The sequence below is a fragment of the Falco punctatus genome, assembly GCF_963210335.1.
Source record: "Falco punctatus genome assembly, chromosome: Z".
NCBI classification, from domain to species: domain Eukaryota; kingdom Metazoa; phylum Chordata; class Aves; order Falconiformes; family Falconidae; genus Falco; species Falco punctatus.
This window is the reverse complement of record NC_137586.1, coordinates 60,299,035-60,324,686: the sequence shown is the minus strand read 5'-3', so window position 1 is coordinate 60,324,686 and position 25,652 is coordinate 60,299,035. Positions and strand designations below refer to the sequence as shown.

Here is a 25,652-nt window from a genome sequence, read left to right as displayed (position 1 = left end):
CCCAAAAGTGGGTATGGTTAAGCTGGTGTCTGACCAAGACAGGTAAAGGCTTATGGAGTAAAGGAATTGGGAGAAAAGGGGCTGCTTCTAGTGTTACAGTTGACTTCTGCAATGAATACTTACCTATTATATTCATGGCAGACTGTCTGCTTACATGAAAACATATTTTACTCTGTCAGGGTTTAGCCTCCTAGAAGAAAAACACCTGAGGAATATTTTACATATTTTGCAAACTTTTATTTATGCATTTTATGTAGACAAAATTGCACATTAGAATTTTACATTGCAGTGCACCTGTTTAAATAGGAGAATGTGGTGTTCATTCTGTGCCAGTTACTATTTACATTCCTACCTCTTTTTCAGTTATTTCTGTTTGAGGTTGTTTTTATGAATTGTGACTCTTTGTAGTTGGAATTTCAGTGTCTTATATTGTTGTACCTCAAACTTTCTTTTAGAATTATAATCTTTGCTTCAGAACTGTTCCTTTCTGCCTGTTAAGTTATTAAATAGATTGTAAAATAAACTAATACTTAGAGAATCTAACTCTGAATAGTAAAAATACTTAATTTCTTTAAAACAATGCAGAACTGGAATTCATATATATAATAGGCTTCAATACATAAAAAGAAAATGATTAAACCATATCTTACTTATCATAGATCTTTTTAATAGGAGCAAAATCTGTGCCATTAGTTCCAGACCAGCCTATTTCCCATTCACAATGCTTTAGTGCATAACTTATAAATCTGTCCTCATCATCCTATATTACTTTTTCAAAGCAAGACTAACATCAAGCAAGGCAGGATGAATGAAAGTCAATGAAGGTCGACTAGACAGTCCAATTATTAAGGATTCTTGGAAGAACAGTACTGTGATCTATAAAAGATTTGGGTGTGAATTTCTGTATCTTTGTTGACAAAGGTCATTTGTGTAGAACTGCAGTATATTTTTCTATGGTAATCTGTTTTTAGATTATGCTAGTCTAATCTGTTTGTATAGTACCTCAGTTGTTCATACTTTAAAATATTTGTTAGTTTGCAGAAGCCATATTTATAAAACACATTTCAAGTATCTGTTCTGTCTCCTGAGTTGTGGAAAGGCCTTTGAGGAAAATGTAACATACAATTCCATATTGCATTACAAAGGAACAGTGTTAAGATTCCATAATCATAGCATACGTACCATTGCTAACTTTCCATGCACTTTTTTCATCAGTGACTTACCTTTTTTTCATTCTGCAGAACAGGCATTCTCTTGGGAGCATAAAGCACATTCATACAATAAGAGAGGTTTTTCTGGCACCTACTTACAGTAGAAATAGTGAGCTGGCCTGCATGTTTGAGTTAAAATGTAAATGTATATTAGCTGTCTGTACTAGACACTGCAGAGGATAAAATAGAGGAAAGTCTAAATAACAGAAGAATAGTTGTTTTCAGTCTTAGAAAGTTACTTGAGATTTAATTTTAGCTTTGTTGCTTCTATTTCAGATCTGTCTGAAACTTACATTTATTCCTCCCTTATAAAAATAGGTCTAATGAAAAATAATATTTCTGCATACTAACCTTATTATAATATGTTTTTTGAGCCATGTATAAATAAGGACAGATAGGATTCAAATATCAATTACTCTAACTGAAAACTAGGTAATTGACTATAATGCTACACATATGTTTATAAACAAATTCCAAACTACTATGTTCTTACTGTCCCTCACCCCTGAAAAAAGGAGAACAAAACAGCCTAATTTTTTTTACCTTTTCATTGGATACTTAGTTTAAAACTGTTTTGATCTGTTATTTCTATATGCTATCTTACATTCATTTTATATGAAGCCATTCTTGTGAAATTGCAAGCATGTGTGTGCATATATAGAAATATATATGTATATTTTCCTTCCCAACTAATAGAATCACAGGAGAGTGTAGTCATGTGTTGAGAGTAGCTAACCAGAGTATCAAGTGGCATTCATTACAGGCTGTCTGAGTGGCAGTCACATTATTAAAATATCAATTGCTATAAATGATACAGGGTCTCAAAAAGAAGTAATGTATTCCTAGACATTGTTACAGTAAAGAATGCTGACTGTGAGATTACAGTGCTGATTGAGAAAATGTTTACAGTGTTTCCCAATAAAACTTGAAGTCAGCTTCTCTAGGTGTTAAGAGTTGCGGAGTTTTGAGGCTGACAGCAAAAGATAGGATCTGTTAAATGAAATGAACTTAAAAGACAGCAATAGGTTCAATGCACTGCTATTTTACTTAAGTCAAGATTTAAGAACAGAAATTGCCGTTTGCAGTAGCAAAATGCCTGTCTTGAAGTGTCTTTTCACTTCATGAAAAGTGGTGATTTCTACACAGTAGTTGTAAAGAATATTCAGGTAATCTCACAGTACTTTTGACAGATTGTGAATAGTATTTTCTAAACCTGAAAAATCACGAGGCATACACAGGTAATGAAAAATCTTCTTCTGACTAGATAGATGCTGCATATCTAACGAGCACTAAAAATGTTCACTACTAATCTGTATAATATTTAATATATAGTCATAATTTACTAACTTTTACCAAAACTATTTTCACAAATTTTGTTTAGGATGCAGAAAAATCCATATAATGAACAGAAAATCTTTTAAGACACACTAATTTTATTGTTTGTATTCAAGACATGAATTTTTAAAGTCTTCATGTACCCAAATGTCAGCTATATGTAAGAAATTGTATTTGGAAGTTTTAAGCTCAGTAATGAATTTGTGAGGTTAGGCATTTATTATGTTGATTTCTCTTTACTGCATTTTCTTGCTAGTTAGGGCAAATCTGTCTGCCACAGAGAACCATACTGTCATCCTCTGTAGAGAGTGGAGGGTAGGGTTGTCAAAGGGTCCTCCTGTTTGATTGTTAGCTGAAACAGAGGATTTCATTTATCTTCTCCAAAACATTCCCCTCTGGTAGAGTGCTAAATAGTGCAAATCAGTGAGTCTTTGACTTCTGATAGTATTTGTCAAAGATTCTTAGTAGTCAGTATCTTAAAATTCCCAAATAGTTGGTGTGGCTGTCCTCAGCTGAGAGGAGTATGAAAAAATAAAAATGTAAGGTCGTGTCAGATCAAAATCAAAGAAGAAATTTCTTACTACACTGGGTGTTTTGTTCCAGACCTGAGAAATGGGTCTGTGCAGATTCAACATGATCACTACACCATTTGTGATTGAATCTGTTCAGCTGGCCCTTTTTTCCTTCCTTTTGGCCTGCCTTTTACTTTTATTTGACAGATGTGCAATAATAAAAATATTTCCTCACTGTGAAATTGTTGGTTTGAGAAAGCTGTGTTAGAAAGATAACCGTATTCAGTATCCCCATACCAATACAGCTTACATGCAGTGGTGTATCTATGGTCTTGTTGGCCTCCTTTCTCCCTGGGCTATCTTCTCAGAAATCATTTTGCTAGAGTCTTCACCAAAGTCAATATAACTGCCAGTGTGCAGTTAAGTGACATGTTGGTCAGGCAAGTTGGAATTGTAGGTAAAGGTGATCCACAGCATAGCAGGAATGATGTTCCTATGTATGTTGTCACCTGAGGCTCAGTTGTGGACTAGATACTTCAAAACTTGTTTTGTTTCTGAGTTCCACAATAACAAGGAGGCATCCTTACAATCTCAGAATGTCCTCAGTGTTCAGGACTTTCAATTCCACACTTAGTGAGACATTCCTGAGCAGTTTGACTGGAAAATGCAGGTTTTGTCCCAGAATCAATACAGAGTTTTGCATTACTGTCATTTACACTGGAAATATATACTTCGCAGGAAAAAAACCCCGAACAACCAAAACCCAAAACAAGACACCAAAACCAAACCGCCCCAAAAATCAACACTGTATTTAAAGGAAGATAAACAGGTATCTTACATATACCCATGTCAATATTACATTCTTCACAGAGTTCACAAAATTGTCCTTTTGAATATTTAGTCTACCTGCACAGCATTATATTTATGTAATGGATTGTGTTTTGTAGTTATTAAATTTTATTAGGCAAACTTAACTATAAAGAAAAAATAGTTGTAGAAATAAATAAACCAAGTAATAAACTAGGTAGCTTTCAACTGATAACTGACGCAATAGTATATTACCATGATATACAAGCCTGATGTGGGAAACAGATGTAATATAATCTTCAAGTTAAAATCATCTATTGCTTTGTTTTAGCAAAAATGCTTAGAAAAGGAATATAAACTTAAAATACCACACAATTCAAATTCTGTGTAGTCAATGATGGCTATAGCATGAGTCTGCAGGATAGCAATAACATAAATTTGTTAACATTTTCATGTTTTTATATAGTTTATGGGAATAGTAAATAGAATGGTCTCTTGGGGTATTTGCAGATAAATGGGATGAAAATAATACTTGAATTTGTGGCCATCATTCTCTGTTTTCTTCCATTTCTTCTCTTACTTCAAGAAGATGATCCATATCTGTCAGAGACTGTTTCTTTCCTTTTCATGTACCTATATAGATGTGTGTGCATATTCAATGTTTTCTCTTAAACTCTTGAAATAATTAATAGTAATGATAATAGTAATGGAAGTATTAATGAGCAGCTTGCCAATGTTACGGAGAAACTGGTTAGACTGTATTGAGTATGTGCTTATGTCACCTATTCAACTGCTACCTGTGTATCTTTTCTGTAGGTGACGGATCAGTCTGTGAAAGCTTTTGCTGAACATTGTCCTGAGCTACAGTATGTTGGGTTTATGGGCTGCTCTGTTACATCAAAAGGAGTCATTCACCTCACTAATGTAAGTATTGTAGCTACTTTTATCTCGTCATTAGTATGTTTGACTATTGCCAAACCACAGGTATCAGCCAGGGTAAGTTTGTATACATACGATGAGTAACAGTCATGGATAGAAATCGTACAAGGTAAATGAACATTGCATTATTTGAGCAGACACATTCAGAATTCCCTATGTAAACCGCTCAGGCCAAAAGTCTTTAAAATGCCTAGTTATACCAGATTCCATTGCAAACAAGACAGTTCCGTGACTGGAAGTGTGGAATTCTTATTGCCAGAGATTTAGACAGGACCCTTAGTACAACAATATATCCCCTATGCACATACATTTTGTTTATGTCCATCTTTGTATTTTAACATCGATAGTATGACAGATTTTCTTTTATGTAAGAGGAGTGATGTGTGGGAGAATCAGCTTGAGTGAATCTGCAGAAAATAATGGAAGTGTTCACTAAAATGAATGACCTGGATGAGGTGGACATACAGCATATTTAAATTTGTAACTGAAAGTAGATTCAGGGATTAAGCACACATGAGGGAGAACAGAACTAAAATGCATCTGGAATAGATAAATTATTATTTATAGCTAAGAATGAATAAATGTTCAAGTAGGAAAATGGAGCTTAAAACTTGTAAAGATGACTGTAGAAATGGATATTGAATATGAAAAGTTCTGGTAAACATAAAGATGGTTAAAGAGACCTTGAAGTAGTAAGCGGAGAGCATATTTAGTGAAAACAGAACATGCCTGAAGCAAATACAGGTCTTTTTGATGCAGCTGTGCTGTTCTTGTGTTGTTATACAGAACCATTCAGCATATCTGCGAAATATTTTCATTGGCCTAGGACAGCTCAGTAGCTGAAAATACAGAAGAATTGAAAACATTTTGGAACACATGCAAAAAGAAAAAGCCAGAGAATTTAATTTGCATGGCGAAATTACAGCACCTCGAAGGATGCAATTTGGAAAGGACTGTGTGTATACTGAGATGATGTGTAGAAGTGGTATTTATCTGTGGGAGAGAGAGGAATAATACAATAATTTTCATGTCCTATGAAAACTATGCATGTATGACTATAGGTTATATTTACATACCTCCTACTTTTATGTTGGGTATATAATTTGGAAATCAGACAGATGGGTTATGTAGTCCAAGGCTTTGTGGGAAATTCCCACACAGATTGCTTTTCAGGCGCATGCTTTGGTTGCTGCATTATTCCGGCCTAGATTTATTGAGTATTTAATAGATGTCTTATCCTTCAACGAAGTGACTATATAATACCATTTATTTGATTAAAGAAAAGTCAAGATCTTGATTTTTCTTATTAACATTTAGTTCTGATTTTCATGTGGTTTAATAATAATAAACTATTCGAAATCATTTACGTAGGAGTGACATTGTTGCACATAGCCCTTCAAAAAATAACAACTAAAAGAGTGCTTTGCATAAACTTGGAAAAAGTCATATGGCGTAAGTAAGTGGTGCACGTGCTTTTTGTTGGGATTTGAGACTTGGGGATTCTAATTTCCTTCCCTGAAGCTGTGCCAGTAGAAGCTTTCTGTAGGCTATTGACGCTGCAAAGACAGTGATGTGATAATCCTGAACACTAGGTGGTGTTCAGCCTGGAGAAGGGAAGGCTCTGGGGAGACATTGAAGCCTTTCAGTACTTGAAGGGGGCTCATAAGAAAGATGAGGACAGACTTTTTAGTAGGGCCTGTCGTGATAGGACAAGGCGTAATAGTTTTAAACTGAGAGAGTGTAAATTCAGACTAGATAAGGAAGGAATTTTTTATAGTAAGGGTGGTGACACACTAGAACAGGTCACTGGGAGAGGATGCCCCATCCCTGGAAACATTCAAGGTCAGGCTGGATGGGGCTCTGAGCAACCTGATCTAGTTGAAGATGTCCCCAACCATTGCAGGGGGTTGGACTAGATGACCTCTAAAGGTCCCCTCCAACCCAAAGTATTCTTTGAATCAGTGATATGACATCTTCTGTAAGGTTTGCAAAGTATTTTTTCACATACAGATGACTTCTGTGCATGATAATGAGGTATTTTTTACATTGATGGCTACTTCAATACAGGCAAGTGGGGTGCTGCCATATATTGAGGGGGAAAAAGAAGTGAGATGTTCCCAGTCATACAGTGGCTGGGCAATGGTATTGGAATTCAGTCTGCTTTACTCTGAAGCTACCAACAAGGGATACCTGGTTAATCTTGCTGCAGTGACTTCAGCAGTGCTTCCATGTGGCTCCTCTGTCAGGTATTACTTCCTCATAGTACAGTAGGCAGTTTTAACAGAAACTGAATTGCACTGAAGCATCCGGCACAGACATGTTCCATTTCTACAGTTCTTTGGAGGACATAAACTCCAGCAGGGAATTAAAGCGAATACCTGTGGAGGAGCAACATGATATTCAACTCCTGGGTCTGTCTTTTTCATTACTGATCTGCTGATGACATCATTATTTTTGTTCTAACCATCAAGTATTTCTTATGGTCATTTTCTTGTTGAGTTCTTAACTGGAACTTTGTATGTGCATAGTAGTAATTCCAGTCCTGTGTTCTTAGAGAATGTGGAATCTGATTTTTGCTTTACGTGGCCTGTGAGTGTGTCCTGCAAGGCTGTGCAGAGCTAGTTCCCTTCTGTCCTGCTTCCTGTGTGCAAACTGGAGATAACAGCCCTGGCCTCTGTTGGAAAATTGCTTTGAGGCTGATGGATGTATAAAAAGTGAGTGGGTTATTATTACTGTATTTCCCCCCTGGTAATGTTAGCTGTCTTTAAAAATAGTGGCACTTGAAAATTCTGAATTACAGTGCTGCTGAATCACAGAGCAATTTTAATAGCTAATTTTGGAGTATGGTAGAGAAAATACATATTTTAGAAAAAGAAGAAACATTCAGGGTTTATTTTCATTATTTTTATGTTGAACATAATGACATGCAACAAAACTTACTTCTTGAACAAAACCATGTTATCACACTGCTGCCTTTTTTCCTTGAAGTTATTGTAAACAAAAAAAAAAAAATGCACCTAAAGTAAATAGTGATTATTGGCCAAGATGAGAGGCACTGCATGACACAGGGAGAGAGAAGGGGAATGAGGGGGAGTGTGAGTGTGTGTATATGCAATTCACAGTTATACTCCCAATTGAAACCAGTGGTTTGTTCTGGTGATGTAGAATGTTTTATTTTTCTTTGTAGCTGTAACCTGTACAAGTGTCACAAAAGATCTTCATGATCTGTTTTATTAGAAAAATTAGTCCTACATGTGTCAGCTTTGTTTCTATGGAGGAGGGAAGAACATATACTGGATATAGTGTTGAACTTTTCATCTTCTGTTATCAGTACATCCCCAACTATTGTTTGCTTGCTTTATTTTTTTTCTCATTCTATTATTTACTTACCTTTCCCTGCATCATTTGTGTTTTTTTTTTTTTTGTTTTTTTTTCTTCTTGTTTTCTCCTTTCCTCTCCTCGCATCCTTTTTTCTTTCAAGAGTTTTTGCTGGTTATTTTTCACTTCTCACTTTCTTCTTCTCCTGTAAGCATGAAGGCCTATGGAAATGTGCAAAGTACCTATGCATGTTAGGTAATTGCATTGAAGACAGAGTAACCACACTGGGTCATTTTTATTCATTAACTAAATATGAAAAAGAAACTCTATATGCTAACTAGTGGAGTAGTGGGTTTTTAATTTTGTAACTTGGGCCCCAAAAGTGGTGGTCTTTTTTCCCCTCCTGTGATAATTGCCTCTCAGCAATTTAATTGTTGCACTTCTAACAGAAATTCAACAGCTGGCACCAGCAAATCTCAGCATCCAGACATAGTTTTATTTCCAAGCCTCTTCCTTGGCTTCTTCCTTTGAGTTCTGATACATACACAAGAGTAGTTGCTTTCTAGCAGTATAACTCATCTCTGCTTCTTACCATGTATTTCTGACAGTCTGTGTCAGGTAAATTTTATTACCGACGTTTTCATCTAAATATGTGTGAATCCTTGGACAACATCTTGATAGAAAAATGTTCTAACTTACTCTTCTAATCACCAATACATGGAGTCAGTTTATCTAAGAACTTTTTTTGGAACAATGTGATCTCACTTCTTTCTTTGTCTCATAATTGTTATCTGATAGTCATGTCCAATCTAACTGACCCTGCGTCTTAGTTGGTGGCCAGTATGAAGTCAATCAAAATTCAGATTTATAGAGCAAATATTTAGGGCTCAGTGCAGACATTATTTGCTTGAGAGATATATGTAATGATGTTCTACACCTGAGAAAACTGATTTTTGCAGGAGCCTTTTCTAAACTGAGGTACTGTATGGTCCTTTAGTAACTGATTTGGCTTGACATGAAGTGCTCAGCTTTTTGCTCTTTGTATGGTAACATTTCAGCATACCTTCTATTCTTAAAAAGTCATGCTTCCTATATAAGAACATGATTGTTCTTTGGCTAGGTCTAGAGAAAACAATTTTTTTTTAAGCAATTTATGTAATGAACTATATTTCATATGATGGCATATGATTTATTTGAATCTGTGTGCATTTAATAAGATGCCTTTTTAAATGCTAGTCTTCCAGTCATAGGAAAAAGTCAGTAAGTAATTTCTGAACGTAGTGGTGTTGGGAAATTCTTTGTGAGGATTGGCTTGATACTTTAAATGGCATGGTGCTATAGACTCTGTAAGGGAACCTTTTTACATCTTGTCAAACTAAAGCTAACAATTCTGTTGAATGAACAAGAAATTCTTCTAATAATTTTTAAGGATCTAGTAGTTGTACCCAACTGCAGTTTCTTTCAAGTTGCAATGAAGTAAAAAAGGTATTGTAGGGAAGAATGATTGCATGGTTGAAAGGGTTTCAGTGCTCTATGGGGGTGTGAAGCTTTCCAGGAAAAAAAAAAGCCAAGGTTCTTTAGTGGTACTTGAGAGTAAATAACACAAAGGGAGGGTAAACTATGACTCAGCAATAGTGTAATTCAACGGCAGCTTTTAAAGTTTATAAAGTGGAGGTGAGTCTTGTAACACAGGTACTACATGTGCAGTTTATATATGTGTACAAGTAGCTCCTCTGCAATGGGTCTTTATGTTTGAAAGGAGGGCAATATATTTATTGTTGTAGCATGACTTGTAAAAAGTATACATGCAATACATCAAACCCCAAATTATTATTATCAATCATCTTGGAAGGAGTAGCAGCTTGAATACAAATGTCATCCACTTTAGTATTGTGTTTTGCTGTGGTACATTACAAAACAAAGGACTCTAAAGGCAAATTTATTTCCTTAATCAACACATATTTTCTTTTATTCTCAGGCAAGGTTCTTTACAAATACCTATACTCTTCAAAACAGACTTTTTCTGTTTTGCTTTATTGTGAGTGATGCAAATTAAATGTGCTTATGACACAAGTTTTTAATGTGTATTTTTTATTTAAGCAATGGGAGCTCAATGTTCTGTAATATTTAAGAAATTAAATTAAAAGTTGTGCATATGCGGAACATTAAATCAGTCTATGGGAAAACAGTCTCCTCAGTAACCATTAAATCATTTTCCAATTCTTTAAACCATGTATGATTACTGTTTCAGGAACACAGTGTATCTCAATAACATAGTTCAGTTACTGAATCTCTTAAGTAAAAATTAATGTATGTGACTTTTTAAAAAATAGTTTATAGATTCTATTGATATAATAAAAAGAATGTGATTGGCAGTTTTCTCAGGTTGCTATTTTTTATATCCTGTGGTGATATATTTGTTTTGAGGGGCTTAAATTAGAGAGCAGTTTGTTCCCTGAAGGCAAATATACACAGAGAGCATCAAGAAAATTAAGCTTAATTAGCAAAAGATGCGAGTTTAAAGCTCATTAAGTCCTTATAAACACTTTCCTTCAGAAATAATTTGGCTTTAGTTCTGAAGAGGGTTGATCTTATGTGAATTGTTTAGTGGTGAACTTGGCAGTGTTAAGTTTATGCTTGGACTCGTTCTTAAAGGCATATAATTCTATTCTATGATTTTTAAGGAAGCAGATCTCTACGGGAATTGTGGAAGAATGTGGGGAACAAAAAACAGTAAAAAAAATATTGCATGCTCATATTGATAGACCTCTACAATAACAGCTAAATATGCACAGGAGTTGATACATCCACACTGAAAAACTACCTGTGATACTAATTTTTTATCATCTGAAGTATAGGAAATTTATCCTAAACTTGAACAGCCTCTTTTCTCTCTCCTTTTTTTCTTTTTTTTTTTTTGTTATGGTAGTTTTCAAATGCTCTAGCTTCTTGATTAGCATTGCATATATTTTAATATTACAAGTTCTAGTAATCAAGATAGAGGTCTTAGGAAGTCCATAACATTCAGGCACACAAATAGTATGATAATCTCTGAATCTTTGAATATATCAACTGCCGTAAAATTTCATTTAAACCAACTAACGAGAGTGTTGAACAAAAATGATTTGAAATATTTGAGATCCAAAAGTAGTAGGTATTTTCTTATAAATAATAGTATTTAATTTTTTAATCTTAACATGTTTTTAAAAGACATGAAGGTCTGTTTTTCAAACTTCATTTGTCCATTTTGTGATCTCAGTGGTTCTTTTGCATCTGTCATTCACAGTGGAACAATTCCCTTTCAGTACATTGTAACAGGCAATCTCCTCAGAAAACCTTCACATACTGGGCTGTCAATTCAGTCTGTAGGACTGGGAGGAAGGGACCAACATCCTGCTCCCTTCTAATCTCATTCAGCTAACCAGGCTCCCTCTGAAATTTAAATGCTATTATTATACTATCTCATAACGATTTTAACACTGAGTCAATATTCAGTAATTTCAGTAAGGTTGTTTATGTATGTGGCACACACAATTAGTTTAACTGTTCTTGCTTTCTCTTAATTCTTGTATTTTATTTTCTATTTCATATTTTTAAGCCCTCTGTCTACTCTTTCCATTGTCTGTTTTATTGCCACATTAAATATTCCTCGTTCAGTTAAAGCATTTTGGCTGCTGGAGCTGAGTTCAGAGTTTAAATTCTGCTCATGCTGAGCATTCTTTGTAGAGCTATAAAATTAAGAGTTGCAAGAAAGTGTGAATATCTGTAGAAGAATGGCCCTGAAATTGCTCAATAAAATGGTATAGCTGCATGAAGTAAATGGGGGGGAGAGGGAAGAAAAAGAAAAAATTTATTCATCCTGGTGCGCCAAGATTGAGTATTTAAGTCACAGAATATCCTTTTCCTATGGAAAAATGCTAATTAAAATTATGCTATTTTAATCTCAAGATTCATGCATGCACTGAAGATTGGAACATCTCAACTGTCCAGTTGTCCACTTCAGAGAAGTTTAATCTTTTAAAATATCATACCACCTTAAATGTGAGGGTTAGAGGTAGAATATAAAACTTGCATAATTTTTCTTGCCATTTTCTTATAATACTAGTGATTAATAAAGAATTCAGCATTGTAGCATTAATTCCTCAAGATTATTTTTTCAGGTAAAATATTAAATGGGACATTTGTCATTGAAGTATGTATCCTGTTTTTTGTTTTTTGTTTTTTTTTTTTAATGAAAAATGGTTACCTGTCCATTTATAACAATTTTCTGACCGGTACTAAGACGTTGATTTAAATAGGCAAAGGGGTATTCTTTTCACCTGCTATGTTCAGATCGATACAAAATCATGTCAGACGGTCCAGTACTTAAGGGAGTGTGTATCCAGTTCTGCAGCTCTTCGAAGTCATTCACTCGTCTGAAATGGCAATAGTGAGGTTGTATAGAGCAAATTACACTTGAAGAGTTTGTATCAGTCTGAGGCAGTCTCTTCAAACTTCAAAAGGCAGTAAGGTTTTCTGGATTGACTCTTATGCTTGATAAAAAGAAGAATTAACCTACCGAGCAGGTCAGGTGTCAGGTAGGCTGTTTCAAACGAGTGAGTGTGACTGTAAAAAAGGCAAGTGATGGTTGAGTTACTGTATAGTGAATATAATAGTAGATCATTACTCGTATGAAGGAAGGAAACAATGAGGGAATGATCATTCTGTGACAGTAAAGGGTAAAATCTACCTTGCAAACCTTATTAATTTGGTCAATAGGAATACTAGGAATTCAATTTTGGTTTTGAGTCTACCCATCAAATGCAAAAGTCTCCGTTTTCCCTGGGAAATCACAAATTCTTTCTGCTGCATTCATCATTGCCTCAATAAAGTAGATACTCTACCGTTACCTCTTACTTAAATGTCTAACATGGCCTGAAATTTAAAGAAGCGCTGACCTCCATGCATTAATTTGTCTTCAGTGTAAGTTGATGTTTTTTACTCTCTAGAGTATGACAAAAATATCATCAGTATTGTCACCTGGATATAAGAAGATTGTTGTCTTGAAAGAACATGTGTTTTAGTTAAGACTTCTGTTGTGGTTTGTTTGGTTTTTTTTTAATGGGAAGATTTTCTCTGCGTCTTTGAGGTCTTCTGGTGAATATTGGTTTACTGTCATAGAACATACCCATTGTTGAATTGTCGAATCATTCTTGTTATTGCCAACATAGTATAAAGGCTAAAGTATCTAACAGGAATGTTATGAGGTGTTATTATGTATGGAGGTGAGGGAACCTCAAGTTGCTGTTAAGTTTTCAGCACCTTCTTGTAACTTGTACAGAAAAAATGAGGGATTGATTGTGAGCATTTTTTGGGTGCATAGAAGGCAAGTCTTTTAAACTCCTGCTAGAGCAATACATATGGAATGGAGAGAGACAGAGCTGGTAAAATCTGTCCATTTTACCAACACAGTATTAATCATTGTGTGTTTTTATGCCTAATAGGCAAGTAAGATTATCAGAAGTTTGTATGGGATTGCAACAAGCAGCTCCACCGTACACCTGTAGTAGTATCCTAATAATAGGAATGTTACTGTCTTACTTCCTGTAGATGTACCCTGGAGTTGTTTCTCCTTAAGTTGGGTCATGTTCCTTAATTCTTATGCTTGATCTGCAGAATTTTTGGAAGCAGTATGTGGTTTATCTTCAGCTTTAGTTTGGAGAATGTTAAGAACTTCTGGAACAAAACACTAAAACACCTGTTCCTGTAAAAGACTACCTACATGTGAAGTCCTCATTTTTTTTCCTTTTCATCTCTTTTTATCACTCCCTCCCCCCCTCCCCAGCACTGACTTAATAATTAACTACTGAAGTGGACCAATTATATGATCTCAGTTGTATGCCTTTGCTTAAGCAAATCCTTAGTGACTTAAATCACTGAATAGGATTATTTTTTCTCTCTTGCGGGGAAGGTAGGTTTAATTAAAGTGTCAGTATTACCTAATGCAATTATTTTTCCAGAGTATAACAGAGATTATTTCAGACAGCTTAAGAAGCAAACAGCACTTGGAGGTTATTATGACTAAACTGATCTGTTTTTCAAGGATACTGCAGAAATCTGTAAAAATCTTCTTTGAATCCATAGCTAATAAAAGTAGTAAGAGGGTTTTGTTTACTTTTGAAGGACATTGTAATGATTACAATAGTAATAAATCAGATTAATCAGTGCATAAATCTTAATCATACTGTTCTGTGACTCCAACTGTTGTTGTTCAGAATATCCAAGTTGTTGTTGATGGCTGCACAAGTGAGACTACCGTAAAAATTCTTTATTTTCAGGGAGTCTGTAGTATTTACTTAGTTTGAAAGCCTTAGGCTCTGGAGTCTTTAATCATGTGCATTTGAATGTAAGCACAAATGTGCTGTCTCCCTTCCATGCTATGCTTTTCTTGTAACTAAATGAGTTGGTATGCTACTTTTAACTATATGGACTGTAAGATACCAAAGGAGGAAGGTGTAGGCCCCTATTGTCGATGTATTGGAGCATGAATGAGAGTGTCCTGATTTCATGGAGTCACCGAGTGCCTGAATTCCAGATTTACTAAAGTTGGGGTTTATTAATATCTTTGATATGTTTCCTTTCTGATAAAAATACAGTAATTTCATCTGTCTTGACTAGCTCACACACATTATACGTGATTCCAAGAAGTGTAACAGTTTTTATAGCAGTTATATATAAGAACAGATTTTAGATCAATTCTTTCTATTATATTTGTCTCAACAGCTAAGAAATCTTTCCAGTTTGGACCTACGTCATATCACAGAACTGGACAATGAAACAGTGATGGAAATAGTAAAGAGATGCAAAAACCTTAATTCCCTCAATCTGTGTCTGAACTGGATCATTAATGACAGGTAACTTCATTTTAGCATCTAAAACCAGTATAAGGTACATTTAACTGGTTGTATTAGTTGAGAATAATTCCTCATGGCTTGGGGGTTGCAGGGGATCAATAAATGCAAGCAGTGTTTTCTGAGTGCTTGTTCTTGCTTGTCTTGTTTAAATCATCTAGATGTATTTTACAGACTGTACATTTCTGTAGCAAGGAAAAGTTTATGACTAGATGGCAGCACTAATCTGTTTACTGTAGATTTAATGAGAATGTGCTCTTTACCATGTGTCATTGAATTGTACAATTGGAATTGACTCCTTCTGTAGGTAGCTAGGATTTAAACAGATTTATATGCATACAAAAAATGAAGCATATTTTTGACTACATAAGGAAAAATAAACTGCTTGTGGGTTAACTAGTGGAATTCATGTTTCTGTAGAAAACCAAAAGTCCTTCATTGTTTGGGGGAGAGACTTGCCAGGATGAGATTTGAAAGAATAACTGGGGTATTACTTCAGGCTTTTCCTTTTGACCTGAATACCTCCTATCCTGATGCATTCTGTCCTTTTGATTAATTTATTTTAACATTAAATAAATACACACAGATGATATATCAGTCTGTTGCAAATTAGATGAAAAATGAAAAAACTATTGAGAATTTAAAAAGCTGAAGTTTCCTCTTAAAATGAGAAAATATGAGAAAGCCACTACCTCAAGGTGTGCAGAAGAGAACATTTTGAATTACTTAGGACAGATTGGTTTATTATAACTGGTGTTTTAAACAAAATGAAAGAAACACTTTTAACAGAGAGGGGTTCTAAAACAGTTTCATATTAACCAGAATGATGTTTTAGCAATTACACTTCTTCCCCTTGGTTGCAGATTTTTTTCTAACATACTCTCTTTCAATGTTTTCTGAAGTCTTTAAGAATTCGCTAAAGTGTAAATGAGATCTAGACTTCGGCAGAAGTATAATGTTCTAAAAATACTACAATTCAGCTGTGAAAACAGGAAGTATGATTGAACTTTTATTGTAACTCCTTTTAGCCTTTAAGACTGTTTCTTGATTTTTGTAGGTTTAGGTCAGACCCTTAATGCAACTTCACAAGTTTTGGAAGCACTTAGTTGCCTCAGATCTTTCTGTCTGTAGGGTCTTATTTTCATATGCAGAATAAGGCTACTGTAATGGAAAATTTTAAAGTAAGTCAGAAAAAATAATAATAAGAAAAATGTAAATTTAAGACAGGCACATTACAGGTTTTAATTAAAGTGCTTAGAAATAGTATACCTTTTCTGCATGAATGTTTTGAGCAGGACAGTGCTAAGTATGATCCAAAATGACGCCAAAGTATTCTTGAAATTACTAGAATTACTAGAATAAGAAATACATCTTTTAAGTAAATGCATATAACTCTAAAACATCATATTGAATATAGTTAAATTATGAAGCTTAAAAAGAAAAGGAAACCCTTTCTAGCAATGACAGATAGCCTGCTATTGTATGTAAACTTTTAGATCATTGACTTTTGTCTCTGTAGTTCTCTGCATTTTGTCTCTATTTCTAATTATACCTGTCAGTACTTTTTCAACATACAACTGATAACTAAAACTTGACTACGAATTTAAGTTTAGTTATTTCAATTAGCTTCTAGCTAAAAAAGCAAAGAGAGAATTTAGAAAATAGTGCCTTTGTTAAATCTTATTCATAGGCAGACATTTGGCAATTCAAGTATGTTTTTCTGTTTTACAAGTGAGATGAAGCTCCAAATACTAGTCTTAATTTTGCCTACTCCTCCTAAATGCTGAATTAAGAATTGCTGAAAACTATGTAAAAGGAATGTGATACAACCACTGGGGTTTAATCAATGTAGACACTGGTTCAGCAGAGTGTTATGAGCATACTCACTTTGAGGATATGAGTGAACCTTCAGATGTTCACAGGACTGTTCAAGTGCTTACCTTGGGTAAAAAAACAAGTTGATTTAAAGTAAATTAATTTGTTAATCATTTAAGGCAAGGCGAACTTTATCTTTTTTGTTGTTTTTATTTGATGGCTCCTAATCATGAGGGGATGTCAGAGGAGATTTTGCATCTTCATACCCTTAAGTAAACCTTTTGCTTATTGTTGTTGCTAACACATAAGAGATAGTAGCAGTCTAATGTTTTACCTTATTATTTGTTTCAAAACAGAGAGATCAGTTCTACCACCTCACCACCACACCTCCCACCCCCCGTTATTGAGCCTGCTTACTTCTGAGATCCAACTACACAGGGATTCTATTCCAGAATTTTTTCAAACTTTACAGGACACTTTTTTGTTCTGTTTAGAATGGCTAAGGGTTGGTGGGGATTTTTTGTTGTTGTTGTTGTTGTTGTTGTTGTTTTTTAAAGCCTTGGAAAACTGTTTCCCTCCATTCCTTTTTGCAAAGTCAAGGGAGAAAGAAAAAAAAGTTCTCAAAAAAAAATGGTATAGCTTAAAGAGGTATCTGTGATTTGTCTCTTAGCGGTAGTTGATTATTGGTATGTTTTAGAGCGGAAGTAAACCATTGGTTTTAAAACTTTGTTTTAGATTTCTTTATTGCTTCCAGGAATCCATAACAATTCTTCCATAAGGAAATCTGTGGCCCCAGAATATTTATAGCATTCTCTTGCTTGTGACACAGTATTGGATCTAATGCTGTGATGGTTACAGTTCTTGCTAAGTAACTGAAAGTATCTGAATTACAGAGAACAAGATTCGTGCATGGCAGGCACTTACTAAGATTTTTGGTGCTGTGATTCTTTTGCACGTGCAGTAATTAACAAGAACTATTATTTCTCTATTTTGATTAAAGCTATTTTTGTTTTTGAAAGTATGCAACTCAAAGGCTTATGTAGGGCAGTAAAAGATAATTTAATTTTACCTAAGGCAAAAAATATGTTCAGTATGTTCAGTTGAGATACTTTTGACATTATTTTTAAAACGAAAGAAAACTTGGTCCCTTATAATGACTTGTAAAAAAAGGCTCTAAAAGTTGCGAGTTAAGCAAGATCAAAAAAAGACCTATTAATCTAGCATAATGATTTCTTCTCAAAGAATTACAGTTCCCTCAAAAGCTTCATATACTATTTGTCATGTTGGTTAAATATGTTATAGAAACAGTCCTACTAGTTCTGTAAAATGGGAACAAAACCAAACTTGCAAATTCTTTTAGGATGCATCATGAGTAGATTATCTCAGGTCTTTGCAATTGGAAAGGAGTAAAATGAGTTCTCTGTACATGGTGGTGTGAATAATATATCCTAAGGCTTGATTTGAATAACCTTATGACCTTGAAGTTGTCTTAATGGTCACTGCATTTGCTCTTTTGACTTTTAATTGATACAATAAAAATACTGACATGTAGAAATAAATCTCATGGAGGATTGAGGAAAATGTAGTATGACATACTGGCAGTTTTCAGGGGTGTGTGATTTTTCTAATAGTTCAAGGGACGTCTGCCATGTAGTATATCCATAAATGACCAAGGAGCAAGCAGCAAGTAATCTAACATTATTTTTTTTGTGGATCTTATCTTTGTGGGCCTTGAGTTGCAATTCACTTTGATTTCTGTATTACATAATTTACCTATAGGTAGACATTTAAGAGCTGTGCAGTGACAGTCAAGTCTTTGGAGTATTTCTGCTTCCATAAGTCATCCTTCATACTAAAACACTCCCTTAGAAATATTTGTATAGGATTGAGGATGTTTGCTAGCCCCTATTGTATCTGTGGTTCTTCTAATAAACATCATGGCATATATACTACTGCAGATAAGGTAAGGAACTTTACCTAGTGCTACAGTGATATTTTTTTGGTGCTGTAGCACTGCCAGTCATCTGCGGTAAGGTTCCACCTGCATAACAAAATTAATGATTGGTTTTGAAGCCACAGGACAATAATTTCCCAGCCATTTGAGAACATTGGTCCTTCTGTAGGTAGTGCCATGTGTTCTTGTAGTAATTGTCAAGAGAGCTGTATTTGTCACGTAAATTATTGCACACTGATTGTAGGTGACTTTGTTAGCAGGTGCTGAGATTTGCAGAGCACCTGGAGGTTGTTGAGAGTGAGATGTGTTTTGTGACTTGGAGGCAGATAAGCAGTATCTGCATGGCACAGTGAATCAGCAAGGAATGTAGGTTGATGACCTTCTAGTAGTGTCACTGCCATCAGACTTCTGATTAGTGATGTGGGGCAGGGTAAGCCTTATGTGTTCCTCCTTGAGCTTTCGGCACAGGTGGGAAGCCTGATTTGGTCTAATTATACAAGTTCTGAGAAAACTGCTGTCCTTCTGTAGTGCTTTCATGAAATACTGCTTTGGATAAAAGAGTACATGGTGTAATGGGACAGTCTCCCCATACTGTAATGATTAAGACTTGGTGAGGATTCTGGTTGGAGTCCAGGATTTGGAAATACAGACTTTTTGACAGGGGTAGTAGTCAGGAAGTCAAGATATGGAAGACATTCAGAGGAACTATGGTTGGAAGCCAGACCATAAGCCTGAAAACCAAAATGTTTACAGCAGCACAGGAGAAAGGAGCATTTTCTCCTTTGAAAGAGGCTTCATCTGCTCTGTTCTACTGGGCCACTAATGCAGCATTGTTTTCTCAGGACTGGGTATCATACTTGTTGGCATAGAGCATATGGGGGTTTCTACGTTGTTACTTAAGCACAGTAAATTGTTAATGTGGTCTTCCATACGCTTTATAAGTGTTTAAAAAAATCTGTGTTGACTGCCTACCATGACTTCATGTGAAGCCATGTAATCTGCCTTGGGAGCATCTGCTGTGATCTGGATGTGTTGTGGGTAGATGATACAATGCTGAAGATAGTCTCAGCACGTGATGAGTTTACTGTGTTTAGCCCCAGAACTGCTGGTGTATGTGAATGGCCCAACATTTCATGAGCAGATGTAAGCATCAAAATAGTAGCTCAATTCTTAGAATATATTATTAATAAAATGCAGGATTAGTGAATGCTAGAATTATTTTCAAGAAATGTAATAAAATGAATCTTATCTTCCTGAAAGTGTAAGCCTCTTCATACTTGATGTGGAAATTATTTTAATAAAATGACTTCTAAAATAAAAATGTATAAAGCTTTCAGCTTGCATATATTTTTGCCCAGGCAAAGATGTTCATTTTATCTGTGGTGCCTACAAATGCTAATAGAGTATCTTAGTATTCATCACTTTTAATCTGACTGAGGTGGAAATGTACTTCAGGAGCACTGATACTTATTCCTGTCGTTTTGTATAATCTGATTTTGGGGGTATAGTAGAGCCTTCCAGAAAAGTAACTGTATTTTTATATGTTATTAGTCATGAACCATTCTAGGTGAATACCAACATTTCTTAATTTTAATTTAATTTCATCTTTTCAGTGTTATCTGAAAGATGATCTCCTTTGAGTTCTCTGCATATTTATCAGGTGTTTAGTCAGCTACATTAAAAACTTGAACTCAGTAAAAAGTTACATAATGTCACACAAATTAATTTTACTTTTAAAATTACTTATTCTTTTGAATGTCTTTTTAATGAAATTTGTAAGAAAATTGGCTTCACCCTGCAGATGTGTTTTGTAAAATGATTTGAGGCTGACTGTCAGATTTTTTTTAATTTCAAAATACAGCATAGAAGTTGGACAAAGAAAGATAATTGGCATGCTTTGGTGAATTATCAACTTTAAATTCTGGGTCGTCATTTCTTTTTTTTAAGTGTTTATGAAATAATCCAGAGTGGTGGGTTAATGTTGGTGGCCTGCCAGATGCCCACCAGCTGCTCAGTCACTTCTCTTGTCCCTTCTGTGTTTGTCCCCCCACCAATAGGACAGGAGGAGAAAGTAAGCTGGAAAAGCTTGTGGGTCAAGATAAAGACAGGGAGATCACTCATCAATTACTGTATGGTCGAAAAAGACTTAACTTGGAGCAGATTAATTTATTGCCAATTAAAAATAGAGTAGGATAGTGAGGAAAAAAGGGAAAAATAAACCATCTTCCCTCACCCTCCCCTTCTTCCCAGGCTCAACTTCAGTACTTCATTCCCAGCTTGTTGACCGCCTCCCCCTGAAGCCATGCAGGGCGGTAGGGAACAGGGACTGCAGTCAGTCCGTAAGACTTCATCTCTGCCACTCTATCCTCACACTATTCCTCTGCTCCAGTATGTCCTCTTGCAGCATTTTAGGAGCAGGGAGGCTGCAGGGGTGGCTTCTGTGAGAAAAAGCCAGAAAGTGCTCCTATGTCAGATAGCCAGTTCCAGCTGGCTGCAAAACAGACCCACTGCTGGCCAAAGCTGAGGCAGGCAGCTATGTGGTAACATATTTACAAAGGGTAGAAGACGCTGCACAACAGAAGGGTGAGGGAAACGGACACCAATATCAGTGAAAAAGGAGGAGGTGCTGCAGGCACTGGAGCAGAGATCCTTCTGCAGCCTGTAGTGAAGACCATAGTGAGCCAGACTGTCCTATTGCAGCCCATGGAGGTCTATGATGGAGCAGATATCTGCCCGTGGGGGACCCCATGGTGGAGCAGGTAGATGTGCCCTGAAGGAAACTGTGACCTCATGGAGAGCTCGTGCTGGAGCAGGCTCCTGGCAGGAAACATTAGATTGGAACAGATCACTCTCATACTGTCTGCAAAGTTTTAACAATAATAAAAATAGAAAATGCGTTCTAATAATTAAGTGTACACAGTCCTTTCATTGAGGTTTTAGCCTGCTAATTCTACTTCTCTCTATGACTGGTATTAAAATAAGTAAGTTTTTAGGAGTCATTTTCCGGTGGAAATGGATGTTATCAAACAGTAAAACTTTAAAGCTATTGTCATGATTTTCCACCCTTTTTATCTTTCTTAACATACTTGAAAAAGAAGGAAAATAGTCCACTGTTGTCACACTGCCGAAATGTATGATAAATGAAGCTTTGTAAATAGTGAAAATATGAGGAGGGTGATTAAGTCTGACAATTCTCAAGTAAAATACTTGAGATGATTAATGTCTACTGTGATTAGTTATTAATGTAGTGTGAGGGACTTAGCATCAGCCTAAACACTTTTATGAGTTGTGGCATTAAAAAAAAAAATTGGAAGATAGGTATGCACTTGTTAAACCAAAGGAGAAATTTCTTAGACTTGATTGCTAGTAATTAAAAATGGCAGACATGACACAAATGTGGCTTGACTATTTTCTGTATGACGTTCCTTACAGAAATTAAGAAAGTGCAATGTTTCCTGAAGGCATGGAAATGACAGTGTGTTATAAATCTGAGTCCTTAGTGCATCATGAAAACTGAAAGGTTTTGCGTATATATAATTTCTGTACAGATAAAATCTATGCCATGTTATATTTTGAAGTAGTATAAAAAATAAAAAATCCAACCTACTAATGCTCAGAAAAGATGTAGTCCTTATTGCAATTACCATTGCATTCTGAGGTTGCAACCTATAATTCACTGTGTAGTCAGAATAGACACTAGACACGGTACTTGAAAAAAAAGAGAGAAGAGATAGCTGTCGTAATGATTTACTGGTGTCATAATGATTTACTGCACTGACTATATTGTTTAGAGACTGTCAGAGAATCCTTTAGAAATAGTATTTGAAGGGAGTATAACCGTGTTCTAAATTTGCTTTAGACTGTTCCTTGCTGCATGGGGTTAAGCTCAAAATTAAAATAATTTTGCAGGTTTTTGGTGGGATTTTTTGTGTGTAGGTGAGCATAAGACCTGTGTTATTGGTGGCATCTTGCCATCATATTAGCAGGAAATGTCAGCTGCTATACACTAATGGCCTTCAATCCTGATCAGATAACTCAGTGATCCCACCTTTTTCTCCTGTTGAAACCAAAGAAGGCTGGTATGTGCTGAATTTTATATGAAGTTAAATGTAGTTATTTTGTGTGTTTAGATTCAAGATTAACCACTAAGTACTGAATTGTAAAGGAGATGAAAAATTTATGTACCTTTGAGAAGTCGTAGCAAGCTTGAAGAGGAAGATGGTGATGAAATCAAAGTTGAGCTGACAGAATGTATGACTAGGTAGTTCTGCAATTAGCAGTAGTAATGTAGTGAAGAAAATAAGAGTAACTTAAATTTAAAGTGATGATCATGGTGATGCCTATAGGGTAAAGTTCATGAACAAATGAGTGATGCAGAGAAGAAAAACCAGCAAACCCTTAACAGTGACATGTTTGGATTGGAGTCTCCCTGACTTCTGTGTATGCCCTGTGATTGTGATCTACTGGTTTTCAGAACTGTGGTGAAATGATCTGAGACTTCCTTCAATCTGTGCATCTCGTTTTTAACCTCATGGAGTGAGAAAGAAACTGGTATATACCACCTCTGTGTGCCACAAGGGAGCTGGGACTCAGCCAGCTTGTACAACTGACCATCAGAGGGGCAGAGTGTTTTCCAGGCCTCACAGTTCTAATACACACAGAGAAGACAGGAAACAACCTGCCTGTTCATTAAATACAGCCTGAATTTTTCACTGGCAACCTTTTTTGTAACCTGTAGAGCGCTCTAATGCCACACGTGGAGGACAGCGTCCATCTCTGGGCTCACCAGTACAAGAAAGACATGGACATATTGCAAGGAGTCCCACAAAGGTGGTGAAGGGCCTGGAGCATCTCTCCTTTGAGAAAAGGCTGAGAGAGCTGGTGCTGTTCAGCCTGGAGAAGAGCAGGCTCAGGGGGATCTCATCAGTGTATATAAATACCCGCAGGGAGGGTGCAAAGACACAGCCAGGCTCTTTTCAGTGGTGCCCAGTGCCAGGGCCAGAGGCAATGGGCACCCAGGGAAACACTGGAGGTCCCTCTGAACACCAGGAAACGCTTGTGCACTCTGAAGGGCACTGAGCACTGGCACAGGTTGTGTGAAGAAGCTATGGAGTGTCCCTCCTTGGAGACAAGGGCTCTGAGTGACCTTGGTTGAGCAGGAGGTTAGGCCAGATGGCCTCCAGAGGTCCCTGCCAACTTCATCCGTTCTGTGATTCTCGTACTAACACGTGTTAGACAGTTTGTGTTGAATTATTCTGTTAAGAAAACTGGTGGTAGAATAAGTGAGCCTCACCATAGCAGTCATCTTCCTTCCAACTCTTTCAAGGCTTGTTGTGATGTGTTTGGACAGACAGTTATCTCCTAATTCTGGGAAATGAATTGGCCAAGCAGGACCTAAAGGAGGTCCCCAGGGAATATAAGACATATTATTAACATCACCATCATTGATGTTAGTGCTTACAGTGAAGAGTGAGAAAAATTTGGTTTCTGCTCTCATTCTTTCCATGTTCTCCCCCAGTACCAATTACCTCCTCTTATTTCTTTCCTTTTCCTCCCCCTCAGATTTCATCTAATAAGCATCTAATCTATGTAGCCAATGGCATTTAACAGGTGGTTGTGGGTCTGTGGTAGCGGAGAGTTAGGAGCAATGACAAAAGTTGTGCACAGGAACAAGTTTGCCAGGTTGCAGTCTGTAGTATCCTAGTGTTGCAGCACCATCGGAATGTTACTTTCCAAAGACAGATACTGTTTACTGTATGTGATGTCATTCCTCCTCCCCTGCTCTGGCAACACTTTCCAACTTCTTAAAGAAAAAGAAGAAAAAGAAGGACTAGGGTCTTAGTGCCATCATCATTGTCTAATCTTAAGTACTTTTGGCTTTTACCAAAGAGGACAGCTATGCAATCTTTATATAAGCTAAAAGATTACTGGGAAAACAGTTTCTTTACAAATTCTCTCTGTTTCTAAAGGTCTAGAGTTAAAATAAAACTAGTTTACAAGTCCTTAGTACTTTTTAGCTCAGATTTTTGTATTTTTCTCAAGAAGTTTAGAATAATTTTGAAGGTGGTTATTGCCATTCATATCTGATTAGTTCTGATGGAAAGCCCATTTGCATTTCACTGTTTAGTTTTACACAAGGGAAGAGCCACCTTTGCTTTGCTGGGTCTATTTAGTTCCTTACAGCAGTATTTCTGTTTCCATTGTGAAAAGAGGTGGTGTTACCTCTTCAGATGCTGCAGCTGGCTGGATTGACGAAGATCTGCCGGCTTGTCATTTTTGAAGGCTTTTTTTTCTAGATCTTTGATGAAACATATGTATCCTTAATAAAGGAAAAGTTCTCCTAATAAATAGAAAAGTATCTTTGGGGTAACAGCACTGCCAATAATGTTTTCATAGCTTCTTTCTTAAGTTTTCCACAGTCAGAGAGAAAGCAATACAATAAAATACTAACCTACTTGTAAAACTGTTTAAATTGTGTGGCTAGTAAGATAGATTTCTCTTTTGTTTGACTTTAGAACCAGAGTCTTCACAAGTAGAAATGACAACTCATTAATAATTAATACTGTAACTCCATTCCTAGAAAATGAGCTAGTGTACTTTTAAATGAACATTCTATTGAAGTCAGTGAAACAAGAGCCATACATGATATGTCTGACATATAAAAAGTGTGTTAAAATACACCTTACACTTGTTATCTGAGGTTAGTGAAATTCAACTTTTGGAACATTTTCTGATATATTTTGGTATTTTCTGATATATTTTGTGGTATTTTTTTAAATTTTATTTATCATCAGTTATTTTCTTTCAAAATATATACATTTTAAAGTTTATGCTTTTGTTTCCTTGTTGTATTTCGTATTTTTATTGTATG

General features: G+C 35.8%; 1 protein-coding gene across 9 annotated transcripts in view; it reads left to right on the top strand.

Moving 5' to 3' along the window:
• Positions 1–25,652, top strand: part of FBXL17 (F-box and leucine rich repeat protein 17) — a 277,159-nt gene that overhangs the window by 72,227 nt on the left and 179,280 nt on the right. For 7 of the 9 annotated variants that reach the window (XR_013924857.1, XM_080371967.1, XM_080371966.1 and 4 more), the window contains 2 exons: positions 4,682–4,789; positions 14,885–15,015. Coding sequence is in view for 8 of the 9 variants with exons in the window: in XM_080371967.1 (XP_080228093.1) it covers positions 4,682–4,789; positions 14,885–15,015 (239 nt within the window). In the remaining variant the exon portion in view is untranslated. Of the gene's footprint in view, positions 1–4,681; positions 4,790–14,884; positions 15,016–17,183; positions 20,116–22,213; positions 25,647–25,652 lie in introns of those variants that run through there. The other 2 variants (XM_080371973.1, XM_080371968.1) reach the window with 2 other exon arrangements.